Below are 24147 nucleotides of genomic sequence, written 5' to 3'. Positions count from 1 at the left end.
AAGAATAAGAGATTTTTGTAGAAGTTTTAGAGAACATGAAATGAATAATACGACAAATCCAAAAACATAACATTATTGACTGGTAACAACTGTGAAGCCCATTCAGAAAAGGCATTTCTCCCACAGCTCGTTCCACTGCTTTATAATTCAGAGGCTCCAAGAAATTTGTAAAACTCTCGTTTTCACAGTATAAGAAACACAATTTATACAGAATCTAGATATAAACTCCATAAAAAAAAATTAATCAGTTAATACATACATTACTTTATACAATTGATCAAGAGCTGAATTCACAATTCTGCTGGTTGTTACTGCTGCAGTTTGTTGACAGACTCCCCCCGAACAGCTTAGCTGAGCTCCTGTAGAGCAATGGTCTCTGCTGCATTGCATTATGGGGCAGTTTTGATTGCACAGTACAGAAGTCCACATTTCCCAGAAAGCAAGTCAACCAGAGCTAGCTCTGTTCAGACACTGAAGAAGCAGGGGAAGCTTAAGGGCTTTAGCTCTGCATACTTTGGAAATGTACTGTATATACGATTGGAGATTTTTTTTTTAAAGGTTGTATAAAGACAACCAACCCCTTTTACAACTAAAGCTGGCCTGGTGATCAACTCATTGGTGCAGATCTGGGACCTGTCCATTAAATCCTACTGTTGGCTGTGCATAGCCAGATATTATCTCCATGGGAAATGTGGAATTATGTGGTAGACATTCTCACACATGCTATGTTGCACCATTACCGTACCTTTTTTCTCATTCAAGCCAATGAATATTTTATGTGACTTTTTTATGCCTTTTATGCATTTTTCTATACTACATCTACAACAGTTGTTGGGCAGTGATTTTCTACAGAACCAAAGCATATCTTATTATGGCCAACTTGTCCTATGACAAATATCCAACTATGTCACAGGCAAGTTCATCATGGCTTGCCTCTTTGAGAGCGGAAGGGACAAGCCAATGTTTTCGCATCATCAAAGCAACTTATAACATAGTGGCAATGTATCATATAACGTATATGGTAAAACCATCATAAGATATAATGTATGAAGTATTCCCAAAAGAATGTGGTGCTTTAACTGAGACTAGGATGATCAAAATTTGTACATTTCAGGTTTATTTTTAGCTTGAGAGTCAAATGCATGAACTAACAGATGGTAATGAGCCACATAAAGAGCTAAAATGAAAAGAAAAATCCTATAATTGAAGTGACCTAAATACAGTAAATGGTTAGGCTGGGTTATTTACTACTGACAGCAAAGCACAAACCAAACAGACAATTTAGAGTCATGCTCGGTCAAAAATTAACGGAACGGAAAATCTTGTGACACCGTATATCCACTGTATGTTTTATTATCTCATTCTCATTGTAACATGTTCTAGTATGCAAATATGGAGGATTATACATGAAACGTCTTCTTAATATTGCCTTTTATTGTAGCTGTTGATGTTGGTGCCAAAGACAGCAAATAGTGCCTGGTACAAGAAATACAATGCTAATAATGTTACATTTTCCCCATTTACCCATCATGCTAAGCAGGAGTGATATTGGGAATAAAATTGAATTCTTATGTGAAAACATCTGTCCTTATCCCAATGCCAGTGTTATGGTAGTGGATATGGATCCACTGTGTCAATCAACAGATTTGACTCTGGACTACTCCTAAGGGCATAATCCTGTCAGTCCCTTGGTTTTCACCTTTTAACCCCTATACAAGGATTTGGACTTCACCACAAGGCTGCTACCTCCTGGAGTAGTCTCTGTATGATTGACAGCTGACCAACGAGGGTCAGAAACACTGGTGCAAAGCACTGAGGGATCAGGCAAAATTGTACTCAGGGACAAACCTTGGTCAGGGCAGGTGGAGTACATGTTATACGGTAAACAGTCTGAGGTCAAGGCAGGCTGTGAAGGGTCAGTACAGTGGTCAGGCGCAGGTGAGGCTGCAGAGGCTCTGAATCCAGTAAACGGACAGAAAGTCAGTACACGGGCAGACAACAGAGACAGCACACCTTTGTGGGAACTTAAGATAAGTAACCTATTGCTTAGGTAACCTCCTACAGAGGGAAGTTGCCTAAAGTTCCTCAGAAAAGCCAGTCATTGGTGGTGAAGATTAGAGTGTGCGTGTGTTCTTTAAGAACCAAAGTGAGTGTGCACACACCCTACGGGCAGGGGATGAAGGGCGTTGAAGGCAAGAAGGACGCAGCCTGCATTGAGGGACAAGGCAAGCTTGGCAGCCATGAGCAGGGTATCAAATTCCAATGATATAATGCTCAATCCCACAGCGCTGAGATGAATAGTAGATGGAGTACGTGGCCACCTTTGGCGCCATGGAGTAAAGCCTCTGAACATAAAACCTACAGCCAATCAGACACTGTAGATTTATTAAGACTGTTGTTTCATATGCCAGTCTTAATAGAAAGGAAATTGGAGTAAGGTGAGCCAGATTTAGGAAAAAATATACACCTTTTAATAAATTTGGACTCAATACATTTCAGACAAGAAAATGAAACCTATGCCGCATTTTGTATTATTTTCTTCAATAAAACCTAACAAATCTGCAATTGCAATGGTGGTCCTGTCATGTTCCAGTGGTAGGGTTTAAAGCTAGGTACCACGATTATTGAACCTGTTATCAAATCAATGTTTTTTCCCATTTCAAACTGATTATTGACACCTTAGTATATGCCTAAGGCTTTGGATTAGTTGGAAGCCAGAGCTGCACTCTACATGATTTTTGTTGGGGACTTCCACTATTGTATTGTAGCAGTGTCACGGCTGAGGATGGGGGAAACCCTCAGCCGTGTGCCGGAGGATGTTGGTCGCTGCTTGACCAGGACGAACAGGATTAGGGAGCAGGTCACCTCCTAACAGCGTCCCTAACCTGACCCTAACTCCTACCTGCATGGGCCGACCTTGAAGGTAGGAGGACCCATGCGCAGGAACCTCGGATCCCTACTCGCCCTCCGCCGGTCCCTAGGCTAGGAGTCAGAGTAAGACATCCTGTTCCTTCTGGATACGGAGGAACAGGAGTCTAACTGGCCAAGCTGCAAGGAAGGGAGAACAAGTGCAACCTGTGGCAGTGGCAGGTACTTGCCACAAACATCACACTGACCTGCCACAGACAACCAAGCCTGGAACCCATGTGGGTGTACTGCCCACAGACAGCAGGACTCAGCACACAAACATACAACACACGGGAACCCAGGACCACAGGTGCAATAAAACAACATAAAGCAAACACATCTTCAGACACCAAAGGACATATATAAGCTTATGACCAGAAGGTTGGCCCCCACTGGCAGTTGGTAAGTAACCAGGAGGATGTCTACAGCCAGTATGGCTGAAACACCCTCTCTGGCTACTGCCTACAACTGAGGCTTTATAGGGCCAAGAGGCCACACCCAACAGTCAGACACACCCCGTGACTCAGACAGACAGAAAGGGAGTTAACCCTTCCAATACCACAGAAGGGAAAACATAACTTAAAGGGGAAGTGTCAAAACTACACAAACACTGTGGCTGTTGCCGCAGGCAACGACATGGGTGGCAAGCGTGTCCTGGGAGTCAGCCCGAAGGCCGGGACACTGCCACCACATGTACAAAATACAACCTAACGTTGCCATGGGCAACCACAGTGAAGGGAAGATGTCAGTGCACACCAAACATAAAACAGAGTGCACACAGACATACATAAGTGCATACAAACGTGCACATAACTCCCAGGGAACCGCACACATAGCTGTTGTCCGCGGCAACCGCACCTGAGGCCAACTACATTATGCCTCAAGCTGCGGTTGACACTACAACCCAAAACCGCGGGCAACAGTATGCGGCTCCCAAGGAGTCACGGCCATAACCGTGGCCGTGACAAGCAGATTGCAAGGTGCTGAGTTCTGGACTCTCTCAGAAAGTAATATACTCTGTATAAATGAGTTATTATTGCCATCATTGACCGTCAACAGCCTGGGACTCGTATATAAAAGGCAGAAGACCAGATATGGTTTTCTAAACATTGTTTAGGAAGGACTGACGTAACTAGGTAAAGTGCAATAAGAACAAAATGAAAAAAATGAAAAAAAAAAAAATTACTTACATAGTTATGAATATGGCCTTCAAGATAGACTAATTCTAGGTGAACTCTACTCTCTTTTTGTGGCAAGTAAAAGAAAGTAAAGCTATAATAAACCAAGATATTTTAAAATGCTTAATGAACTTTGCTTTGGCCAAGATCTCTATTAATAATCCCACAAGGAGACATAAAGTCTTGTTTTACTGTTGACTGAGCAGTTCTTGGGCCAAAAAATAGCCTTTGGGGAGAGTTAAATGGCAAGTATTATTCAGCAAAAATGAGATGTACAAGGTTTGTGGATCAGAAGTTATCCAAGGGAATGGCAAGCTTCAATTTTAACCACTGAATATTGAAAATAAAGCATATAACTATATAATCTAGAGGGTCTACATCTCAGTTACACAGTGGAGGCATGGCCATTAGCTTTCCTAGATTAAAAAGACACTGGAACTATATTGCAGATCTGAGCCACCCATCTCCAATGGAGTCTGTGCTGTAGAGGAGCATTTTATTTGACCCCTCTTGGATATACTGAATAGCTAAGAGTGCTAACAGAGAGAAGGACATACCTTAAAACATCTTCTACTGGAATGATACCACCCAGTGGCGTAACTATAAATGACTGAGCCTCACAGCAAATTTTTGAATGGGCCCTCCTCCCCCAGCATCTTCTACGCAACTCCCGACTCCTGTGTAACCCCCACTCCCGAGGTTAGTCAAGATCGCGTTCTCAGACGAGGCCTAGAAGCCAGTCCATCCGTTTCCTATAGTGTCTCTGTATATAATGTCATTGTATAATACTGTTGAGTGGGCCCTGACAATAAAATATGTTAGTCATTCTTCTAGGTGGTCCCCGTCTGAGTTCGGGCCCCAACGCAACTGCTTTCCCTGTTTCATCTATAGCTACGCCCCTGATGCCACTTTAGAGGAATGTTTAGTAAGCATAAAAAATGTAAGATGTATTATTATACACAATTAAGAGACTCTAATATGTCACCTACTTGGTGGACAGATGTTCAAAGCTTTGCTGGACCAAATGGACATTATGACTGGTATAGATAAATCACTGATCAAAGACCTCCATCTTATATTCCAACAGAGTCGGGAATATAGAGGATTATGTTACACGACCCCCTTTAGGATCTACTGAGTAGGTAGAAGTGCTTACAGAGTGAAGAACATACGTTAAAATCTCTTCTGAAATGCCACCTTAGAGGACAGTTTTGCCTATTACTCCATTGGTATTAATACATCTTTAAGATACCTTAACGTAGATGGATTTGTCCTGGTAGTTGGCGACCATGTACATAATTGCATCGAACCCTATTTTAGATGACCATCTCTTAAGACTTTTTCATGGTCAAGATACTGTATTCGAGACATGATGTCTTGCCGTGAGATACAGTATGAAGACTTATAACTTAGTTGGCTCTTCTACTTGGAGAGCTTCATTAAAATAATATTTGCCCTCACATAGGCCTCTCCAGGAACTCTACCTTTTGGGATTCTGTGTTGCTTTCATCACAAGTCAAGAAGTCCCCCTTAGGGCCCAATACAATGTATTCCTTTTGAGTGTTTCACTCTGTACATCTGTTGAAACGCTCTGACTTTTGGAATATCTTCACTTAGGCAAATTGAATGAAACCTTTTAAAGGCAATAGACTCGGGGTTCCTAAGGGAATCTGAAGTCTAAAAATAAATATTTGAGTACTTCCCAGATGCCAGGAACCACAAGGGAGCATTGCGGGGAACCGTGACTCTTTAGTGGCTTCCCAATCACTCTAACAAAACGTACTAATTAAAAGAGATATCCATAGGGGAACATCAGCAGTTCTCTAACATACTGTCTGTCTCACTGATGCTCATTTCAAACAGAAATACAGTGAAGGCGAGGTGAGCAACATGAATCCTACATGCTGTAAAGTAGCTGCAGTTAACAATCTGTCTGGCGGCCCTGTCTATAAGAGGCTGGCGTATCGAGGACTCTCAGCATCTAATAGGTGTTTGACTCCCTCTGGTTTCATCAAAACATCAGTGAAATTGAAAGTCCCATGCAAAAATACTTGAAGCATGGCTTAATATTAAGAACGGTAGGGGTCAATGGAAAGAGCTGAGTGTTTATTTACTTTCATGTTCAAGCTTGTTCCAGATCCAAAAAGTAATATGGCTTTTTCATATTACCCTGTTATTAAAAACTGTATCCTATGAAATCCAAAAATTGGAATATCAATGGAATATAAATAAGGATTGAGTATACTACATCCACACTCACCACTTATGGTCATCCAGGTTGACTTAAGTATGTCTAAACAAACATTGCCATTGCAATTCTACTGTCTGACCATGACTTAAAAGGGTTTTCCAGGACACAGCAGATCCTACCAATTTCCCCATTGAAAACACATAACACCCCTGTAGGAGAACATTTGCAATATACCCACCATTCTGAAGTTGCTCAGATAGGCCTCCTGGGAACCTGATCATGAGATGCTCCTCTATAAAAAAAAAATCAGCTTCCTCTGACTTCACATCCTTTACCACATTTCCAGCCTAGACTGTGGACAGGATGTTGTTTCTGCTGCGGACAGGGTCAAAACTATTCCTCCCCTTGGGACATGAACAGATGAGGTGGATTCAGGAGTTTAAAACATACACCAGGGAGAGGAATACTTCTTGCAGTGTCTATAGCAAAAGTGACATCCAGTCCATAGCCCAGGCTGGAAAACTGGTAAAGGACGTGATGTCAGCGGAAATGAAATATTCAGAAAAGGAAGATCCACAATTTCAGAACAGTATATTACTAACTTTCTCCTACAGGAATTGAGATGGCTTTGTGGCACCCACTGGGTCACAGAAAACCCAGTGAAGCTGACCTATACACATTACTGTTAGCTGAAACCACTAATTTCATCAGGACCCACCGCCCATTTAATTTGTTTGAGTATGGGGACGTCCTGATTTTCTCTCGATGGCAGATTCAGGAGAGAGAACTAGCAGTTGGATTCCAACATGTCCAATCATTTGTGGTGTTGGGCAGCAGCTTTTCCCCATTCAGAACACATGCCGAGCCTGCATGTGTTTGGGGGGTTAGGAAGATTCGGCTAACAGCCACCTAAAATTAATGGCCATCTTTCGGCTAGGTTCACATATACGGTAAGTTATCTTTAGCCTTAGCCAGACACAACTAATGACAAAGTCGTGCACCTGTCAAACCTCCATAACTATAGGATGTTTTTTCATTATTTTTATTTTTTTTAGCAGGGCAGAAGAGAACAAGACAGAGGGGCTTTGAATGCAGAGTTGATCACTTACCCCAATAAAGGTTCCCCCAGCAACTGTGCTATTAACATCCCTATTACGAATTACTTTGTCACGAAGCGCATTTTTTTGTAAGTAGTGGGTGCAATGACAGGGAGCTGCGATAGCACCGCCCCCGTCATTGTACCCCTCAGATGGAGCGTTCATACATGATCGCGGCATCTGAGAGTAAAATTTATAATAATCTTGCTTAAAGATCTCGGCCGAAATCCGGTGTGGCGCGAGATTACGTCATCACGCCGAATGGCGTGGTGATGTATGACGTCATCACGCCAGCCGGCGTGATGATGTAATCTCACGCCGCATGGGATTTCGGCCGAGATCTTCAAGGAAGATGGAGGCCGGCGGCCCGTCGCGAGCAAATGGAGGAGGTAAGATAGAATTTTTTTGTTTTTTATACTATTTCAGGTTAAAGGGGTTCTGCAGTTTGTTTAAACTGATGATCTATCCTCTGGATAGATCATCAGCATCTGTTCGGCGCGGGTCCGACACCCGGGACCCCCACCGATCAGCTGTTTGAGAAGGCAGTGGCACTCCAGCAGCGCCGCGGCCTTCTCACTGTTTACCGCTGGCCCAGTGACGTCACAACTAGTATCAACTGGCCTGGACGTGGCTAAGCTCCATTCAAGTGAACGGAGCTTAGCCGCGCCAAGGCCAGTGATACTAGTCGTGACGTCACTGGGCCAGCGGTAAACAGTGAGAAGGCCGCGGCGCTGCTGGAGCGCCACTGCCTTCTCAAACAGCTGATCGGCGGGGGTCCCGGGTGTCGGACCCCCGCCGATCAGATGCTGATGATCTTTCTAGAGGATAGATCATCAGTTTAAACAAACTGCAGAACCCATTTAAATCGATTCGCTGACACGAAGCATGAGGAAATTCGGCTTCTAGGTAAATCGAATTTATCCTAAAAATCAGATCGAATTCCACTTCGTGGGATTCGATTCGCTCTTCTCTAATAGACTTGTCCAACGCTGATTGTAAGCATCACAGAAGACACAATAATGAGAGAAGAGCTTTCCAACTATCAAGATAAGACCCTCTTATAGAAACCTAAAAAACCCTATTCCATAGCTGCAATTTAAATAAAAATAGACCACAAATCACATACCATCAAGGTCATTCTCTGGTGTTTCTGTTGTATACCAGTCAGACGAGGGTCCAGTTCCATTCACTGTCATTGCAGAGACTTGAAAGCTGTACTGGCTTCCCTTCTCAAGTCCTGCAACACAAAAATACACACAATGTAGTCAATAGTAAACTATACATTGAACAAATCATTTATGAACCATCACAAAAAATCTGTATTTGTGCTCCTTAAAGGGTATTCCTGTCTCATTGGTATATGGTTAGGATACAAAAAGTAGAAATAGATACAATAGGCACAGTTCTTACAGTAAGTTTTTCCCAAAGTCTTTATATAGGAGTTGAAAACGATGGTATTAGTCCTCCTTAAAGAGGACCCGGATCAAGCCTACCCTACCAGGCATATAGCCTGGTAGGGCTGATGACGCAGAAAAAAACCATACCTTTATTTCTCATGTAGTAGGTCCAGTGTGACAGAAAAATAAACTTAAAAAAATATGCAAATGAGGAATTCGAGCACTTGGAGATGGGCTTATGCCTTCCGAGCACTGCTTCTGCAACGCCCCCGTTCCTTGCTAATGCTGGCCTACTGCACCTAATCACACCCCCATGTCCTTTGATTGACAGCGCTAGACCCACCTCGCTTCCACAACGCTGCGTACTCACTGGACACACACACAAGCCGGGAAGGAAGGGAAAGGTCCACTGCACAAGCACCGGCATGGAAGCTAGTGATCAGGCCAGAGATATTAGCGCTAGACCGGTGTAGTGCTGTCAATCAAAGGACATGGGGGCGTGATTAGGTGCAGAAGGTCGGCATTAGCAAGGAATGAGGGCGTCGCAGAAGCAGTGTTCGGAAGGCATAAGCCCGCCTCCAAGTGCTCGAATTCCTCATTTGCATATTTTTTAAAGTTACTTTTTCTGCCACACTGGAGCTACTACATGAGAAATTAAGGTATGGTTTTTGTCTCTGCCATGAGCCCTACCAGGCTATATGCCTGGTAGGGTAGGCTTGATCTGGGTGACAGAGCCTCTTAAAGTCTCTTTCTAAATGCATAATGCAATCTTCCTAAAATAACCACAGATATGCAATCACTTTCAGCATACTTTGTGCAGCTCCCAATTGCAGGGTGCAGTCCTTCAAACGGACAGCCAGTCCATCTCAGAAGTGTGGAGGGCACAGAAGGCAATCAACCATTTTCACATGCAGTAAAGTCTATTGACATAAACGTGTGTTCCCTTACTGTCTCAGTCTAGCACGGCCTTTAACCCCCTTCCCGACATCCGGCATACTATTACTGTGGTAATGCTGATCGTGGACACTAAACCTCTCAGATGCCATGGTCAACTGTAACCACAGCATCTGAGAGGCCTAAAACCCAGAAGTGCATGCTTGCCAGGCATGAACGTCTCCATTGCACGGAGATCGGGGAAGGTGTTCCATAAAAGTAATTAGCCAGAGCCTGTACTAATAAAATATAAAAATATGTATCCCATAGGGGGAATGATGTAAAAGAAAAAAATAATCAAAATGTACGATTTGCCATTTTTTTATAACTTCACTTCCCCCAGAAAATGAAAAAATTTTAACTAAAAGTGATCAAAAAGTCATACACATCGTAAAATGGTATCAATAAAAACCACAGATTGTCCTGAAAAAAATGAGCCACAAACACAGCTTCGTAGAAATAACTATAAAAAAATGATTGGGGGTCAGAATATTGCAATGAAAAGAAAAAACATTTTTTCAGCATTGAAACAAAAAAAAACCAATACGGTATCACTGACCTGTAGAATGAAGAGCACAAGTAGAATTTTTACTGCATAGTAAACGTCGTAAAAACAAAACCTATAAAACTAGCAGAATTCCCTTTTTTATTTTATTCAGCTTCTCACTACATCTTATGCAATATAAAATGGTGCCATTAAAAATTAAAACTTGTCCCGCAAAAAAAAAAGTCCTCATATGGCTATGTGAACTGAAAATTAATAAAGTTATGGCAGGGAGTGAAAAACAAAAATGCAAAAAATGTCAGGGAGGGGTTTAAATTGTTCTGTACCTTAGACTAGCTTTCTGGCAGTGTTCCACTTTCAGGAATGGTGTTTTCCTGGATAAGGCTTTTCTTTAGGCATACTTGGCAGTGCACACTAATGCAGGTCTTCAGTCTAGCTCTGCTGGCTATGAACTCTCGACACTACAAGCCAGGGGAGGCAGGGCCAGATTGTGTCTAGGCAACCAACTAAAGACTGCCATATTAACTGCTTCCTACCTATATATAACCTTTTGGGATTTAAATTGCATAGGTCATCATCACAGTAAATATTTAGAAGTGGTGAATCACAGTATTAACCCTTTATCAGTGATCCACTGAGTCGCTGCAGGTCTGGGACCCACTTCTGGGACCGGCTTCTATATCCAGTACAGCCCCCTGAAGTGAAGGGAGAGCAGCTGTGCATGCACACTCCACCCAAGCACTGTTCCCCCACAGCTGATCGTTGGGGGTCCCAGCAGAAAGATACTGTGATCAGCTTATCATCAAGACACTGTGATCAGCTGTGCATTCTAACAAGTAGGGATTGTCCAAAATGGAGTAACCCTTTAAAATTGTTGCCACCTGCTGAGGCATGATGGGAATGACATGGAAGATAAAATAAGAACGTTCAACAAAACCAGTTTTTTTTTTAAATCTTCAATATGAAAATGTCCAATGTGCCATTAATGGTCATATTATTAATGACTGGAGTTGCTCTTTAGGAGTGAAGAAAAATCCCCCTAACCTTGTGACTTCAATAATTGCAGGATTCCATGATCTAACATGGGTACTGTATAGTTACTGTTACAGACAACATATGTCATGACTGGAGTTTCTGTTTAAGAGATATCCTACAGGAAGATGCCATGTAATGGGCATATCCAACATTATATGACCTCTATTTTTTTGCCAGTTTAAAGGTGACCAGAAACTATGTAGGACTAGTTGGATTGTAGTGAGAATTGCGTAGCCTAGTAATGAGGAACTTAGTGTTGTTTTATTTTTGGGCTGGTGGCTTATTCGAGACAGTAGGAAACCACTCAAAGATTCCAGGCTACAGTTTAAAGAGGAAATCCATAAAAATTGACCTTCTGTCAATGGTATGTTGCTTAAGATAACGTGAATATAGTGTATGAGTTTGGACCATTACCACTAGACTGGCTGGTCTTAGAGAAAAAGAATGTCACCGTATCAAGAAGTTTGGACACCATGTTGAATTGGATTTTTGGGGACAGCTGAAATCCCCTTCACGTTTTTGGAATATGTTTAAAAATGTAAATCCATTCACAATTGACTTCCTGGCATATTATTGAAGGGCTAATCTAGGCAAAAATATTTACCACCTGTCCACCGGGTCATCAATCACACCCTGAGACAAGGAGGACTGGTTAAGAATCCACGTTGCTGCTCCAAACACAATAGTGTGGTGTGATGGAGGATGTTTGGCTGAAACATCCTTTATGCAACATAGGATGTCATCAATGTATTGTAGATCATTAGCCTAGACCTGTGATGGCTAACCTCCGGCACTCCAGCTGTGGTAAAACTACAACCCCCCAAGATGCACACTTGCTTGGCTGTTCTTAGAACGCTACAGAAATGAATGGAGCATGCTGGGAGTCGTAGTTTCACCACAGCTTGAGAGCTGGAGGCTAGCCATCACTGGCCTAGACCACCACAATTCCAAGAAGGAAGAGTCTGAGGGTCTCCTGGAGGCACTGAAATCTATTGATTCACAGATTTTATCACTGATAATCATTGACTCCACATCTTGACAAATGAAACACTCTAACGGTGGTGCCTAACGGTTTGGATGCTGCATAGTTTTGGAAATCAAGATACGGGTTTACAGGTTCAATGATGTGCTCAACTTCATATTTTGGGTGTAGGTCAAAACATACATTTGGGGTAGAGACAATTGGGTTCCTTCTTGTGAGTTTTTATGTATCAGAGCCACTCTTCTTACACAATGGTTGAATTGTTTTAGTATTTTGCCTACACGCCAAAGAGAAAATATTCCCATTGAAACGAGCACTTTAAAGTTTAGTGGCAAGATACTTTACTACAAGACTAATGCACGATGTTTTAAGCTGTAAGTGCAACTTAAATTACCTTGTTATGGCAGATGTCTCATTATTCTGGAAAAATATATACTTACTTAGACAAGAAATACGTCTGTGGAAGGCAGAGCAAGAGACACTTAAACAATCAAGCTCCGTCACTTTTTAATACAAACCACAAAAGGTAATATTTTATAACCTTTTAGAATTAAAATGTTTTACTTCAGTATAGGAATGCCCATTATAGCCTACTTAAGAAATAAAATAAAGTCAAAGAATGGAAGGAGACGAAACGCCTTAATATTTTACAGCCAAGAAATTTTTATATTTTATTTTAATATTTTGAGGATAAAACAAGGACAGTCAAAGTGATACACACTCCAGAATATAGGGGATATCTCTACCAAAAAAGGAACTTTTAAAGTTTTTTTCTGCTTTGGACAATCACTCATACAATAAACAGCAATCAACTGTGATCTGGAGGGAAACCTGGTATTGTTCAATTTCCCTGCAGCGCCACCACAGGAGAAATTAAGAATTACACTGTGCCAATTCCAGTTAATGGTTTGTTTGTGTAATACAGGACAAGTCCTCCACATAAAGAGATGCTTTTTGAAACTGCCCTCCACTCTGGGCAAGAGTTGTGGATCCTGAATAGAGAACATTGATCTGTTAACTTAATTTTAACTTAACTTAATATATATTATTATAATATTATATATTATATTATATATAAATATTTTCTTAACTAGACAACCCCTTTAGTAGCATGTTCAATGTTAAGTCCCTTTCAAGGTTAATATTCAGATATTTTTGCACTGTGAATCTTGGTCCAATCCTTTAACACATTGATGAAGTGACAATTACTTGACTCTCTAAAATATTATGTGGATCCTAAGAGAGGATTGGGAGAGCAGAAGAAGGCTTCTGTAGAATTTGAAGTGATGAAATGAGCTGAGAGGCATTGGTAAAAATGATAGAAGTTGGCTGATTTAAATTAAAGGTGTTCTGCACTTTGTTTAAACTGATGATCTGGATAGATCATCAGCATCTGATCGGCGGGGGTACGACACCCGGGACCCCCGCCGATCAGCTGTTTGAGAAGGCAGCGGCGCTCCAGCAGCGCCGCAGCCTTCTCACTGTTTACCGCTGGCCGAGTGACGTCACGACTAGTATCAACTGGCCTGGGCGGGGCTAAGCTCCATTCAAGTTAATTAGTCAATGAATTAGTCCAGAATCAACAAAGTCAATGAATTAGTCCAGAATTTGATTTTATTATCTAACTTGGTTAAAATGTAGCAAAAACTGGATGCTACTGTACTATTCAATATATTTTCACCAAAGAAAGAAGTCCCTTCTTCACTAAGGTTCCTTTGGAGTTGACCAATTTTGATGACTTACTCAACAGAGTTATACAATATTAGAAAGAGATGGTGGACCTTCTTTTAGAAACAGTGTCACTCTTTTCAATAAGCCATAGGCATAGAAGATTGGGGAGCCCATAGCAAAGATTTTGTGCCTATTATGTGATACTTCTGCCTTCTGAACAAAAAGCTTTGGCTTTCATTTAAACAAGGCCAATCTCACAACTACTTATTCACCTCTGAAGAAACCAGTCCTGCATGAGTTCTCATCACTGAAAACACCAAAAGTGATGAAACAACCATGGCTGGGCTTATCTCTTCAAGAGCCCATAGAACCTACATTTGTCTACCTCTGTGGTATAAATGCCTTTGTTTATAGACTCACTTCCACATGAATCAAATTGAGCTAGCATACCAGACACAGAGTGGCGTTTGGCCATGTTTTTTCTAAACTGAAACATCCCTGAAGGAACTATCAAATGAGAAGGAGCCATGTTTTATGAAAACATTCTTGAGCTATAATAGGATCCAATTACTGCTACACTTCTCCGTGTAGGAACCATGGATGTCTGATTTCAGCAGATCTATAGCAGCTTGCATGATTTGTCACCTGCTCATGTGAGAAGAGCATGTCCTTATCAAAGACTGGGCTGGTTCAATGTTTATAGATGGTTCTCAACATCTCCGCTCTCGCCTCCCAATTAATATTTGTCTACTAGAGGACATATACTGTAGTGAGGAGGTTGGACGCCATATATTTTCCACTTGAGTTAGAAGGTCAGCTGCTAGGAAAGGCGATAAAAGTCCTGGTTCTATCGATGTATCTAGCTTTTGAATTACCTCAATTTTCCCTTTCGCTTACAGACCTCGGTGATGCATCTTTTTGTGACAGACAGATCAGCCCTAACATTGAATTCCAATAATAACGGCTTAATATGTAGATTAATCCTGAAAAATATCTGGCATGAAGCTCTGGGTTCTCCGCTCACGGGGAAGATCGTTTATTTTACTCTGCTAATTTCATCACAATTAATCTCGGTTTAGAAATGAATGCAAAAGAAGCTTGTCCAAGGCGAATGACAGGAAAACTAAAGGATGGATGGCATCTGATTTCAGGTTCATGATGAAATTTTGGTTTTCTGTTCTAGTTGAGAAGCAACTGGTGGATGGAATAAATATAGATTCTATCAAACAGTTTTTCTGAAATCTCCAAAAAATTTTGTAAAGTCACGCAAGCAAAAGAAGCCTTTCCCATCCTTACTGTTTAGTGCTGGTGGTCCGGGTCAATCTTTGTTCTTGGATATACAACTATGACAACTTCATCTATCAAATATGATTGCTCTGTGATTGCTCATTCACTGGTCTCACCTTAGTAGTCAGAGACATCGCGATGATGTGTCCAATTACCCAACATGAACGCTGAGGCTGCAGAGATCACATGTGGTAGTTGAGGATGTCACCAGCACCAGAAACAAAAAAAAACTGTGTAGTCAATTAAATGGCAGGGGATCAAAAAGATGACCACGGCTTCTTGGGATATTTTGAGGGATAAGCGCATTTCTGAAAATTCATTTTTGGTCCAATTCGAGTGTGTGACTCAATACAGACTCGAAACAATTCAACCTGAAGCTAAAAGTGCTGCTATCATCATGAAAAGATGTGCATGACATTCTGGTCTTTTTCTCTTTGTTTTTCTCTCTCCCCAAATTCTTTTAAATAGAATCAATAAAAATTCTGATTCTGTAGAATGTGAATTTTTTCCAAAATTCTGGTCAAATTTTTATTCTATAGAAACGATACTCTAGTTATACTATAACATCCCTTCCTTTACCTTATTTTTGGGTGGTTTGAAGACCCATTTTAAAGTACAGCTGTTTGCTTCCAGTCAGAGACTGCGGGCTGAAATGCACTTGCCCTGATATAACCGGTACATGCGCAAATTGGCTTCAATGTATGTTTTTGCACTGTAACTATGCTGCATCTCCAAAGGGATTGTCTCCAGCCATGATATCGGTCATCTAACAGAACAGGATCTGATCTAATCCTCCGCACTATGTACGGCTCTTGCCCATAATATGGTTGTAGTCACAGAAGCTTAAAAACATGGGTTACAACCTGTGGTCACTCACCTGTGAACAAGTACCAAAGATTATTTGGCTCTATGGTCTCCAGTTCTCCCCGACGGGTGGTCTTCCTGTGACGGATTTTGAACCCGGAAATAAATCCATTTTGTGTTCCTGATGGAGGCGGCATCCAGCTGACCTTAATACTCTGAAAAATAAATGGTAGATGCAGGTTAATCCCATATTCTTGGAAAATATTTAATTTGAATTAATATAGTCTGGAGCTGCTTTATCAGTTCTACAAGCTTCAGAGCTGAAATCTCCCAGCACTCACTGTTTTAGTGCCTGCACAGTGGCATAAAGTACTCCAAGGAACCCTCAAGCAAAACTGACTTCAAATATTCATAAATGATAAATTCCCCCCTTAGTTTTTACACCAGGCTCCGTATATGATCCAGGAAATCCAACATTATAGGAGCTCAGAAAATGTCTGTCAAAAAGCTTGCTGTTTCTAATAATCAGCAGAATTGTGAATTCAGCTGTAGCATATACAGTAATACAGGATGTAACTCAGTATCACTATAGGATAAGTAATGTAATATATGTACACAGTGACTCCACCAGCAGAATAGTGAGTGCAGCTCTGGAGTATAAAACAGGATATAACTCAGGATCAGTACAGGATAAGTAATGTAATGTATGTACACAGTGACTCCACCAACAGAATAGTGAGTGCAGCTCTGGAGTATAATACAGGATGTAACTCAGGATCAGTACAGGATAAGTAATGTATGAACACAGTGACTTCACCAGCAGAATAGTGAGTACAGCTCTGGGGTAAATTACAGGATGTAACTCAGGATCAGTACAGGATAAGTAATATAATGTATGTACATGGTGACTCCACCAGTAAAATAGGGAGTGGAGCTCTGGAGTATAATACAGGATGTAACTCAGTCTCAGGATCAGTACAGGAAAAGTAATGTATGTACACAGTGACGACAACAGCAGAATAGTAAATGCAGCTCTGGAGTATAATACAGGATGTAACTCAGTATCAGTACAGGATAAGTAATGTATGTACACAGTCACTACACCAGCAGAATAGTGAGTGCAGCTCTGGAGTATAATACAGGATGTAACTCAGTATCAGTATAGAATAAGTAATGTAATGTATGTACACAGTGACTCCACCAGCAGAATAGTGAGTGCAGCTCTGGAGTATAAAACAGGATATAACTCAGGATCAGTACAGGATAAGTAGTGTAATGTATGTACACAGTGACTCCACCAACAGAATAGTGAGTACAGCTCTGGAGTAGATTACAGGATGTAACTCAGGATCAGCACAGAATAAGTATTATAATGTATGCACATGGTGAATCCACCAGTAGAATAGTGAGTGCAGCTCTGGAGTATAATACAGGATGTAACTCAGTATCAGTACAGGATAAGTGATATATGTACACAGTGACTACACCAGCATAATAGTGAGTGCAGCTCTGGAGTATAATACAGGATGTAACTCACTATTAGTACAGGATAAGTAATGTAATGTATGTACACAGTGACTCCACCAGCAGAATAGCGAGTGCAGCTCTGGAGTATAATACAGGATGTAACTCAGTATCAGTCCAGGATCAGTAATGTATGTACACAGTGACTCCACCAGCAGAATGGTGAGTGCAGCTCTGGAGTATAATACAGGATGTAACTCAGTATTAGTACAGGATAAGTAATGTAATGTATGTACACAGTGACTCCACCAACAGAATAGTGAGTACAGCTACAGTGATGTATGTACACAGTGACTACACCAGCAGAATAGTGAGTGCAGCTCTGGAGTATAATACAGGATGTAACTCACTATTAGTACAGGATAAGTAATGTAATGTATGTACACAGTGACTCCACCAGCAGAATAGCGAGTGCAGCTCTGGAGTATAATACAGGATGTAACTCAGTATCAGTCCAGGATCAGTAATGTATGTACACAGTGACTCCACCAGCAGAATAGTGAGTGCAGCTCTGGAGTATAATACAGGATGTAACACAGTATTAGTACAGGATAAGTAATGTAATGTATATACACAGTGACTACACCAGCAGAATAGTGAGTGCAGCTCTGGAGTATAATACAGGATGTAACTCAGGATTAGTACAGGATAAGTAATGCATGGATGTAACTCAGGATGTAACTCAGGATCAGTACAGTAATGTATGATAAGTAATGTAATGTATGTACACAGTGACTACAGCAGCAGAATAGTGAGTGCAGCTCAGGAGTATAATACAGGATGTAACTCAGTATCAGTACAGGATTAGGCTACTTTCACACTTGCGGCAGAGAGATCCGGCAAGCTGTTCCGCCGCCGGAACTGCCTGCCAGATCAGGCAAAATGTATGCTAACTGATGGCATTAGTAAGACTGATTAGGATCCTGATCAGTCTTAAAAATGCCTGATCAGTCGAAAAAATGCATTGAAATGCCCGATCCGTCTTTCCGGTGTCATCCGGCAAAAACGGATCCGGCATTTATTTTTTTACCTTTTTTTCAGTCTGCGCATGCGCATACCGGAAGGACGGATCCGGCATTCCGGTATTCTGAATGCCGGATCCGGCACTAATACATTCCTATGGGAAAAAATGCCTGATCCGGCATTCAGGCAAGTCTTCAGTTTTTTTAGCCGGAGATAAAACCGTAGCATGCTACGGTTTTCTCTTTTGCCTGATCAGTCAAAACGACTGAACTGAAGACATCCTGATGCAAACTGAACGGATTACTCTCCATTCAGAATGCATAGGGACATACCTGATCAGTTCTTTTCCGGTATAGAGCCCCTGTGACGGAACTCTATGCCGGAAAAGAACAACGCAAGTGTGAAAGTAGCCTAAGGGCTCTTTCACACCTGCGTTATTGTCTTCCGGCATAGAGTTCCGTCGTCGGGGCTCTATGCCGGAAGAATCCTGATCAGGATTATCCTAATGCATTCTGAATGGAGAGAAATCCGTTCAGGATGCATCAGGATGTCTTCAGTTCCGGAACGGAACGTTTTTTGGCCGGAGAAAATACCGCAGCATGCTGCGCTTTTTGATCCGGCCAAAAATCCGGAACACTTGCCGCAAGGCCGGATCCGGAATTAATGCCCATTGGAAGGCATTGATCCGGATCCGGCCTTAAGCTAAACGTCGTTTCGGCGCATTGCCGGAGCCGACATTTAGCTTTTTCTGAATGGTTACCATGGCTGCCGGGACGCTAAAGTCCTGGCAGCCATGGTAAGTGTAGTGGGGAGCGGGGGAGCAGTGTACTTACCGTCCGTGCGGCTCCCCGGGCGCTCCAGAGTGACGTCAGGGCGCCCCAAGCGCATGGATCACGTGATCGCATGGATCACATCATCCATGCGCATGGGGCGCTCTGACGGCATTCTGGAGCGCCCGGGGAGCCACACGGACTGTAAGTATACCGCTCCCCCGCTCCCCACTACTACTATGGCAACCAGGACTTTAATAGCGTCCTGGGTGCCATAGTAACACTGAAAGCATTTGGAAGACGGTTCCGTCTTCAAATGCGTTCAGTACACTTGCGTTTTTCCGGATCCGGCGGGCACCTCCGGCAACGGAAGTGCATGCCGGATCCCAACAACGCAAGTGTGAAAGAGGCCTTAGTAATGTAATATATGTACACATTGACTCCACCAGCAGAATAGTGAGTGCAGCTCTGGAGTATAATACAGGATATAACTCAGGATCAGTACAGGATAAGTAATGTAATGTATGTACACAGTGACTCCACCAACAGAATAGTGAGTGCAGCTCTGGAGTATAATACAGGATGTAACTCAGTATCAGTACAGGATAAGTAATGTATGTACACAGTGACTCCACCAACAGAATAGTGAGTACAGCTCTGGAGTATAATACAGGATGTAACTCAGGATCAGTACAGGATAAGTAATGTAATGTATGTACACAGTGACTGCACCAGCAGAATAGTGAGTGCAGCTCTGGAGTATAATACAGGATGTAACTCAGGATCAGTACAGGATAATGTAATGTATTTACACAGTGGCTCCTCCAGCAGAATAGTGAGTGCAGCTCTGGAGTATAATACAGGATGTAACTCAGGATCAGTACAGGATAAGTAATGTATGTACACAGTGACTCCACCAGCAGAATAGTGAGTGCAGCTCTGGAGTATTATACAGGATGTAACTCGGGATCAGTACAGGATAAGTAATGTATGTACACAGTGACTCCACCAGCAGAATAGTGAGTGCAGCTCTGTAGTATAATACAGGATATAACTCAGGATCAGTACAGGATAAGTAATGTAATGTATGTACACAGTGACTGCACCAGCAGAATAGTGAGTGCAGCTCTGTAGTATAATACAGGATGTAACTCAGGATCAGTATAGGATAAGTTATATAATGTATGTACATGGTGACTGCACCAGCAGAATAATGAGAGCAACTCTGAAGTACAATTCAGGATGTGACTAAGAATCAGTACAGGATAAGTAACATAATGTGTATGCAAAGTGACTCCACCAACAGAACAGTGAGTTCAGCTCTGGAATATCATACAAGATGCAAATGAAAATTAATATTACATTATATGTATATAAAACATTTTAATAAACATTATCAGGAATAAAGGAACAACATTGCCAATAATGTGACATATTAGTAATATTTCCTGTAGGAGAGACAGTTGCTGCTTTGCACTGGGATATCTTGTCACTCCCGTATTCACACCTTGAATGCACTAAAGTCATCTCAAACTTTACCACTTACATCTTTTTCATTAACTCCTATAAAGTTACTTCACCTCAGATGTCCTAGCGCTTCAGCAACTAGTCTTACCATATGTCAAGTGTAGAGAAGCGGTAAGACCCCACCAAGATCCTGAATAAAGCAGAGCCGACTTTATAATTTGTTCTATTCAATATGGTATTGAGTTCTTCCTAGCCTTTCATGGACTCAGAATTCATAGAGCTCTATGCAACAGTCAGAATACTCCTCAATTTTACTAGACCTTTATTAAGTTAATTTCGACCTTCTTTAGGTTCAAAGCTCTACATTGATCTGTAGTGGGATGCTTCATCTTCCTGACTTTAAGAATGATGCAATTAAGAAAGCCTGCAGCCACCACTAGGGGGAGCTTACTACATATGAATTCTCAAAGGGAGATGCATAAATATGCATGCAGTGTGAGAATGTAAAGCAATCAGGGAAGCAGCTCAGTCCTGAGCCACCACCCACCACAGCCGCCACAGCAATCACTTTTATTGGCTCTGTGGTAGGTACTCAACTGACTACAAGCAAATGTACTATTACTATGTGTGTATGCATTGAGCAAATTCAGCACTGCTACATATACATTAAAATTAACTCATACATCATGTATTGTACAGCATTATCCACTAAGTCATTCCATCAGTGTGCCATCAGGTCATAGCGCTGCTATACTATCCTATGCATCTCAGCATCACCAGAGCCTGAATCCCTGTCCAGTCCTCGCATCTGCCCAGGCTTGTACAGTGCTTAGACTGGCCCAACCTTTGGATGTAATCCCATCTAGACCGGTCCACTTAGAGCCACTGAATCTTCCAGTGGGCCCCGGAACCAACATGAGAGCGCGGTGGGAGATCAAACAGGATGGTGCATTGTTCAAAGGGCTCTCCGAGAAGAAAAGGAACCAGGCAGTGAGGTAAGGAGGCCAAGAAAAAGCTAGTGAATCTCATCTCCTCCACTTTAAGATAGATAGAGCAAATACTGCACTACACATCAATTTTCCATTTCCAGTTCCTGCATCTGCCTTCCTCTTCCCCTTCATCTGATAGGGTTTACAACTCCCAGCATGACCTAACAGCTCAAAACCTTCAGGACCTCCTGGATGTTGTAGCCAGGGGCGGATTGGCCATAGACCTTACAGGGAAATTTCCCGGTGGGCCGAAGCCCAGTGGGCCGCCTGGACCCTCCTCGCGGATGGCCAGTGGAAGTATTTGTGGATGTATTTTGTGCTGCTGGTGGCAGTATTGCTGGCCCTGCCTTCCATAAATTTGGACCCAACTACAAAATGGGGCCACATTTATTAATTTTTCCAGGGCCACTTTAAATTCCCAGTCCGCCCGTGGTTGTCGCTGTCCTTCCAAGTGGAGAGGCAGAGTCTTGGTTTCCCACCCTGTGATGCAGTCATTTGTTTGATAAATTTGCCAGTGGAATATAAAAAACCAACACAAAAAATATATATATATCAATCCTTACAAGGTTATGTTAATGGGAAAATAAAAGGATATGGCTCCTTCTTTTGACTTTCACCTCTTGCAGTAAGCCTGAAATCTATCATTTAAGAAATGAAGACGTTGGCAGCGTTTCTGCAAGTCAAACGTGAGCAAATATTTCATCCCACTGATTTTGGTGACTCGACTGTACCACTGCCAACAACTGAGTCACTGAAAAAGGTCCAGTTTCTTAAATTAGCAACAAATGGTTTAAAAAAGAAAAAGAAAAACTATTAATTTGGAGATGTAAAAATGGACGCGCGGAGCAGAGCTCAGCTTGCTGTTAGGCTTTGATCACTGTGATATCCAGATGCATTAGGTTAAATTTTGAGAACTTTCTAGGTGCAAAAACAATGAATCCCCCAAAAAGTGAAGGAAAATTAAATTTTCCAGCAAATACCTGCTAATCCTCAAAAGCCAAACTGGTGACAAACCTGTCCAAAAATTTTCTATAATGGTCAGTGATTTATAGAGCACAGAACTATGTTTCTTGTACCAGATGTCCATTGGTTTTTATTGAACTCCATGCACCATGCTTAATGGGCCTCTAGTTGAGTGGAAGTCTTAAATAGACACGAGCGAATCAAAGCTGACAAAGTGGAATTCGTTTAGAATTTCAGGTAAAATTTGATTTGCAACGAATCCGAATTTCCTCGCGCTTCGTAGCAACGAATCGCAATTTTTCCTAAAATGGTGACTACACGTGTGAGGACTGAGGACATGGGGCATGGAACTCTGGGAAGGCGGGATCACCCAGATTAACATGCCTGCATGCAGCCAATCAGCAGCCAGCCAGCCCTGTGATGTCACAGCCCTATAAATACAGCAGCCATTTTTAGATTCTGGCATTTTCCAGCGTTCAGAGTGCAGAGACAGATGTGTGAAGGCGCTAGGGACAGCTATTGGAAAAACCTCATTGTTAAAAAAAAGAAAAAGATAGAAAAAATGATTTATAAGTGCAGGGAAAGGATAGGGAGACATCATTACACAGCATCTTAGTGCAGGGAGAGACGTCAGAAGGGGCTAGGGACAGTGCTAGGAAAGTGATTTACAAGTGCAGGGAAAGATTATTTGGGGATCCAACCAGTCATTAGGCAGCTCTCTCATTCCAGCTTTTTGTTATTGGGCTGCAAGTGTTATGTTGGAAAGCCTTTAGTGACTTACAGTTGCAAGAAAAAGTATGTGAACCCTTTGGAATGATATGGATTTCTGCACAAATTGGTCATAAAATGTGATCTGATCTTCATCTAAGTCACAACAATAGACAATCACAGTCTGCCTAAACTAATTACACACAAAGAATTAAATGTTACCATGTTTTTATTGAACACACCTTGTAAACATTCACAGTGCAGGTGGAAAAAGTATGTGAACCCCTAGACTAATGACATCTCCAAGAGCTAATTGGAGGTGGTGGTTACAGCTGCCCTGCCCTATAAAAAACACACACCAGTTCTGGGTTTGCTTTTCACAAGAAGCATTGCTTGATGTGAATGATGCGTCGCAGAAAAGAGCTCTCAGAAGACCTACGATTAAGAATTGTTGATTTGCATAAAGCTGGAAAGGGTTATAAAAGTATCTCCAAAAGCCTTGCGGTTCATCAGTCCACGGTAAGACAAATTGTCTATAAATGGAGAAAGTTCAGCACTGCTGCTACTCTCCCTAGGAGTGGCAGTCCTGTAAAGATGACTGCAAGAGCACAGCGCAGACTGCTCAATGAGGTGAAGAAGAATCCTAGAGTGTCAGCTAAAGACTTACAAAAGTCTCTGACATATGCTAACATCCGTGTTAGCGAATCTATGATACGTAAAACACTAAACAAGAATGGATTTTTATGGGGGGATACCACAGAGGAAGCCACTGCTGT

At 41.9% G+C, this 24147-nt stretch overlaps 1 protein-coding gene across 1 annotated transcript in view; it reads right to left on the bottom strand.

Annotated features, from left to right (window-relative positions):
- The window catches only part of DCC (DCC netrin 1 receptor), a 507302-nt gene that overhangs the window by 131706 nt on the left and 351449 nt on the right, over nt 1-24147 (bottom strand). The window contains exons 15-16 of the mRNA XM_040419605.1: nt 16061-16202; nt 8500-8610 (exon numbers count right to left, since the gene is read on the bottom strand). Of these exons, the coding sequence (XP_040275539.1) occupies nt 8500-8610; nt 16061-16202 (253 nt within the window). The remainder of the gene's footprint in view (nt 1-8499; nt 8611-16060; nt 16203-24147) is intronic.

This window comes from Bufo bufo, chromosome 2 (genome assembly GCF_905171765.1).
Source record: "Bufo bufo chromosome 2, aBufBuf1.1, whole genome shotgun sequence".
Classification (NCBI taxonomy): Eukaryota; Metazoa; Chordata; class Amphibia; order Anura; family Bufonidae; genus Bufo; species Bufo bufo.
Note: the sequence above shows the minus strand (reverse complement) of the source record. Positions and strands in the feature narration are given on the sequence as shown.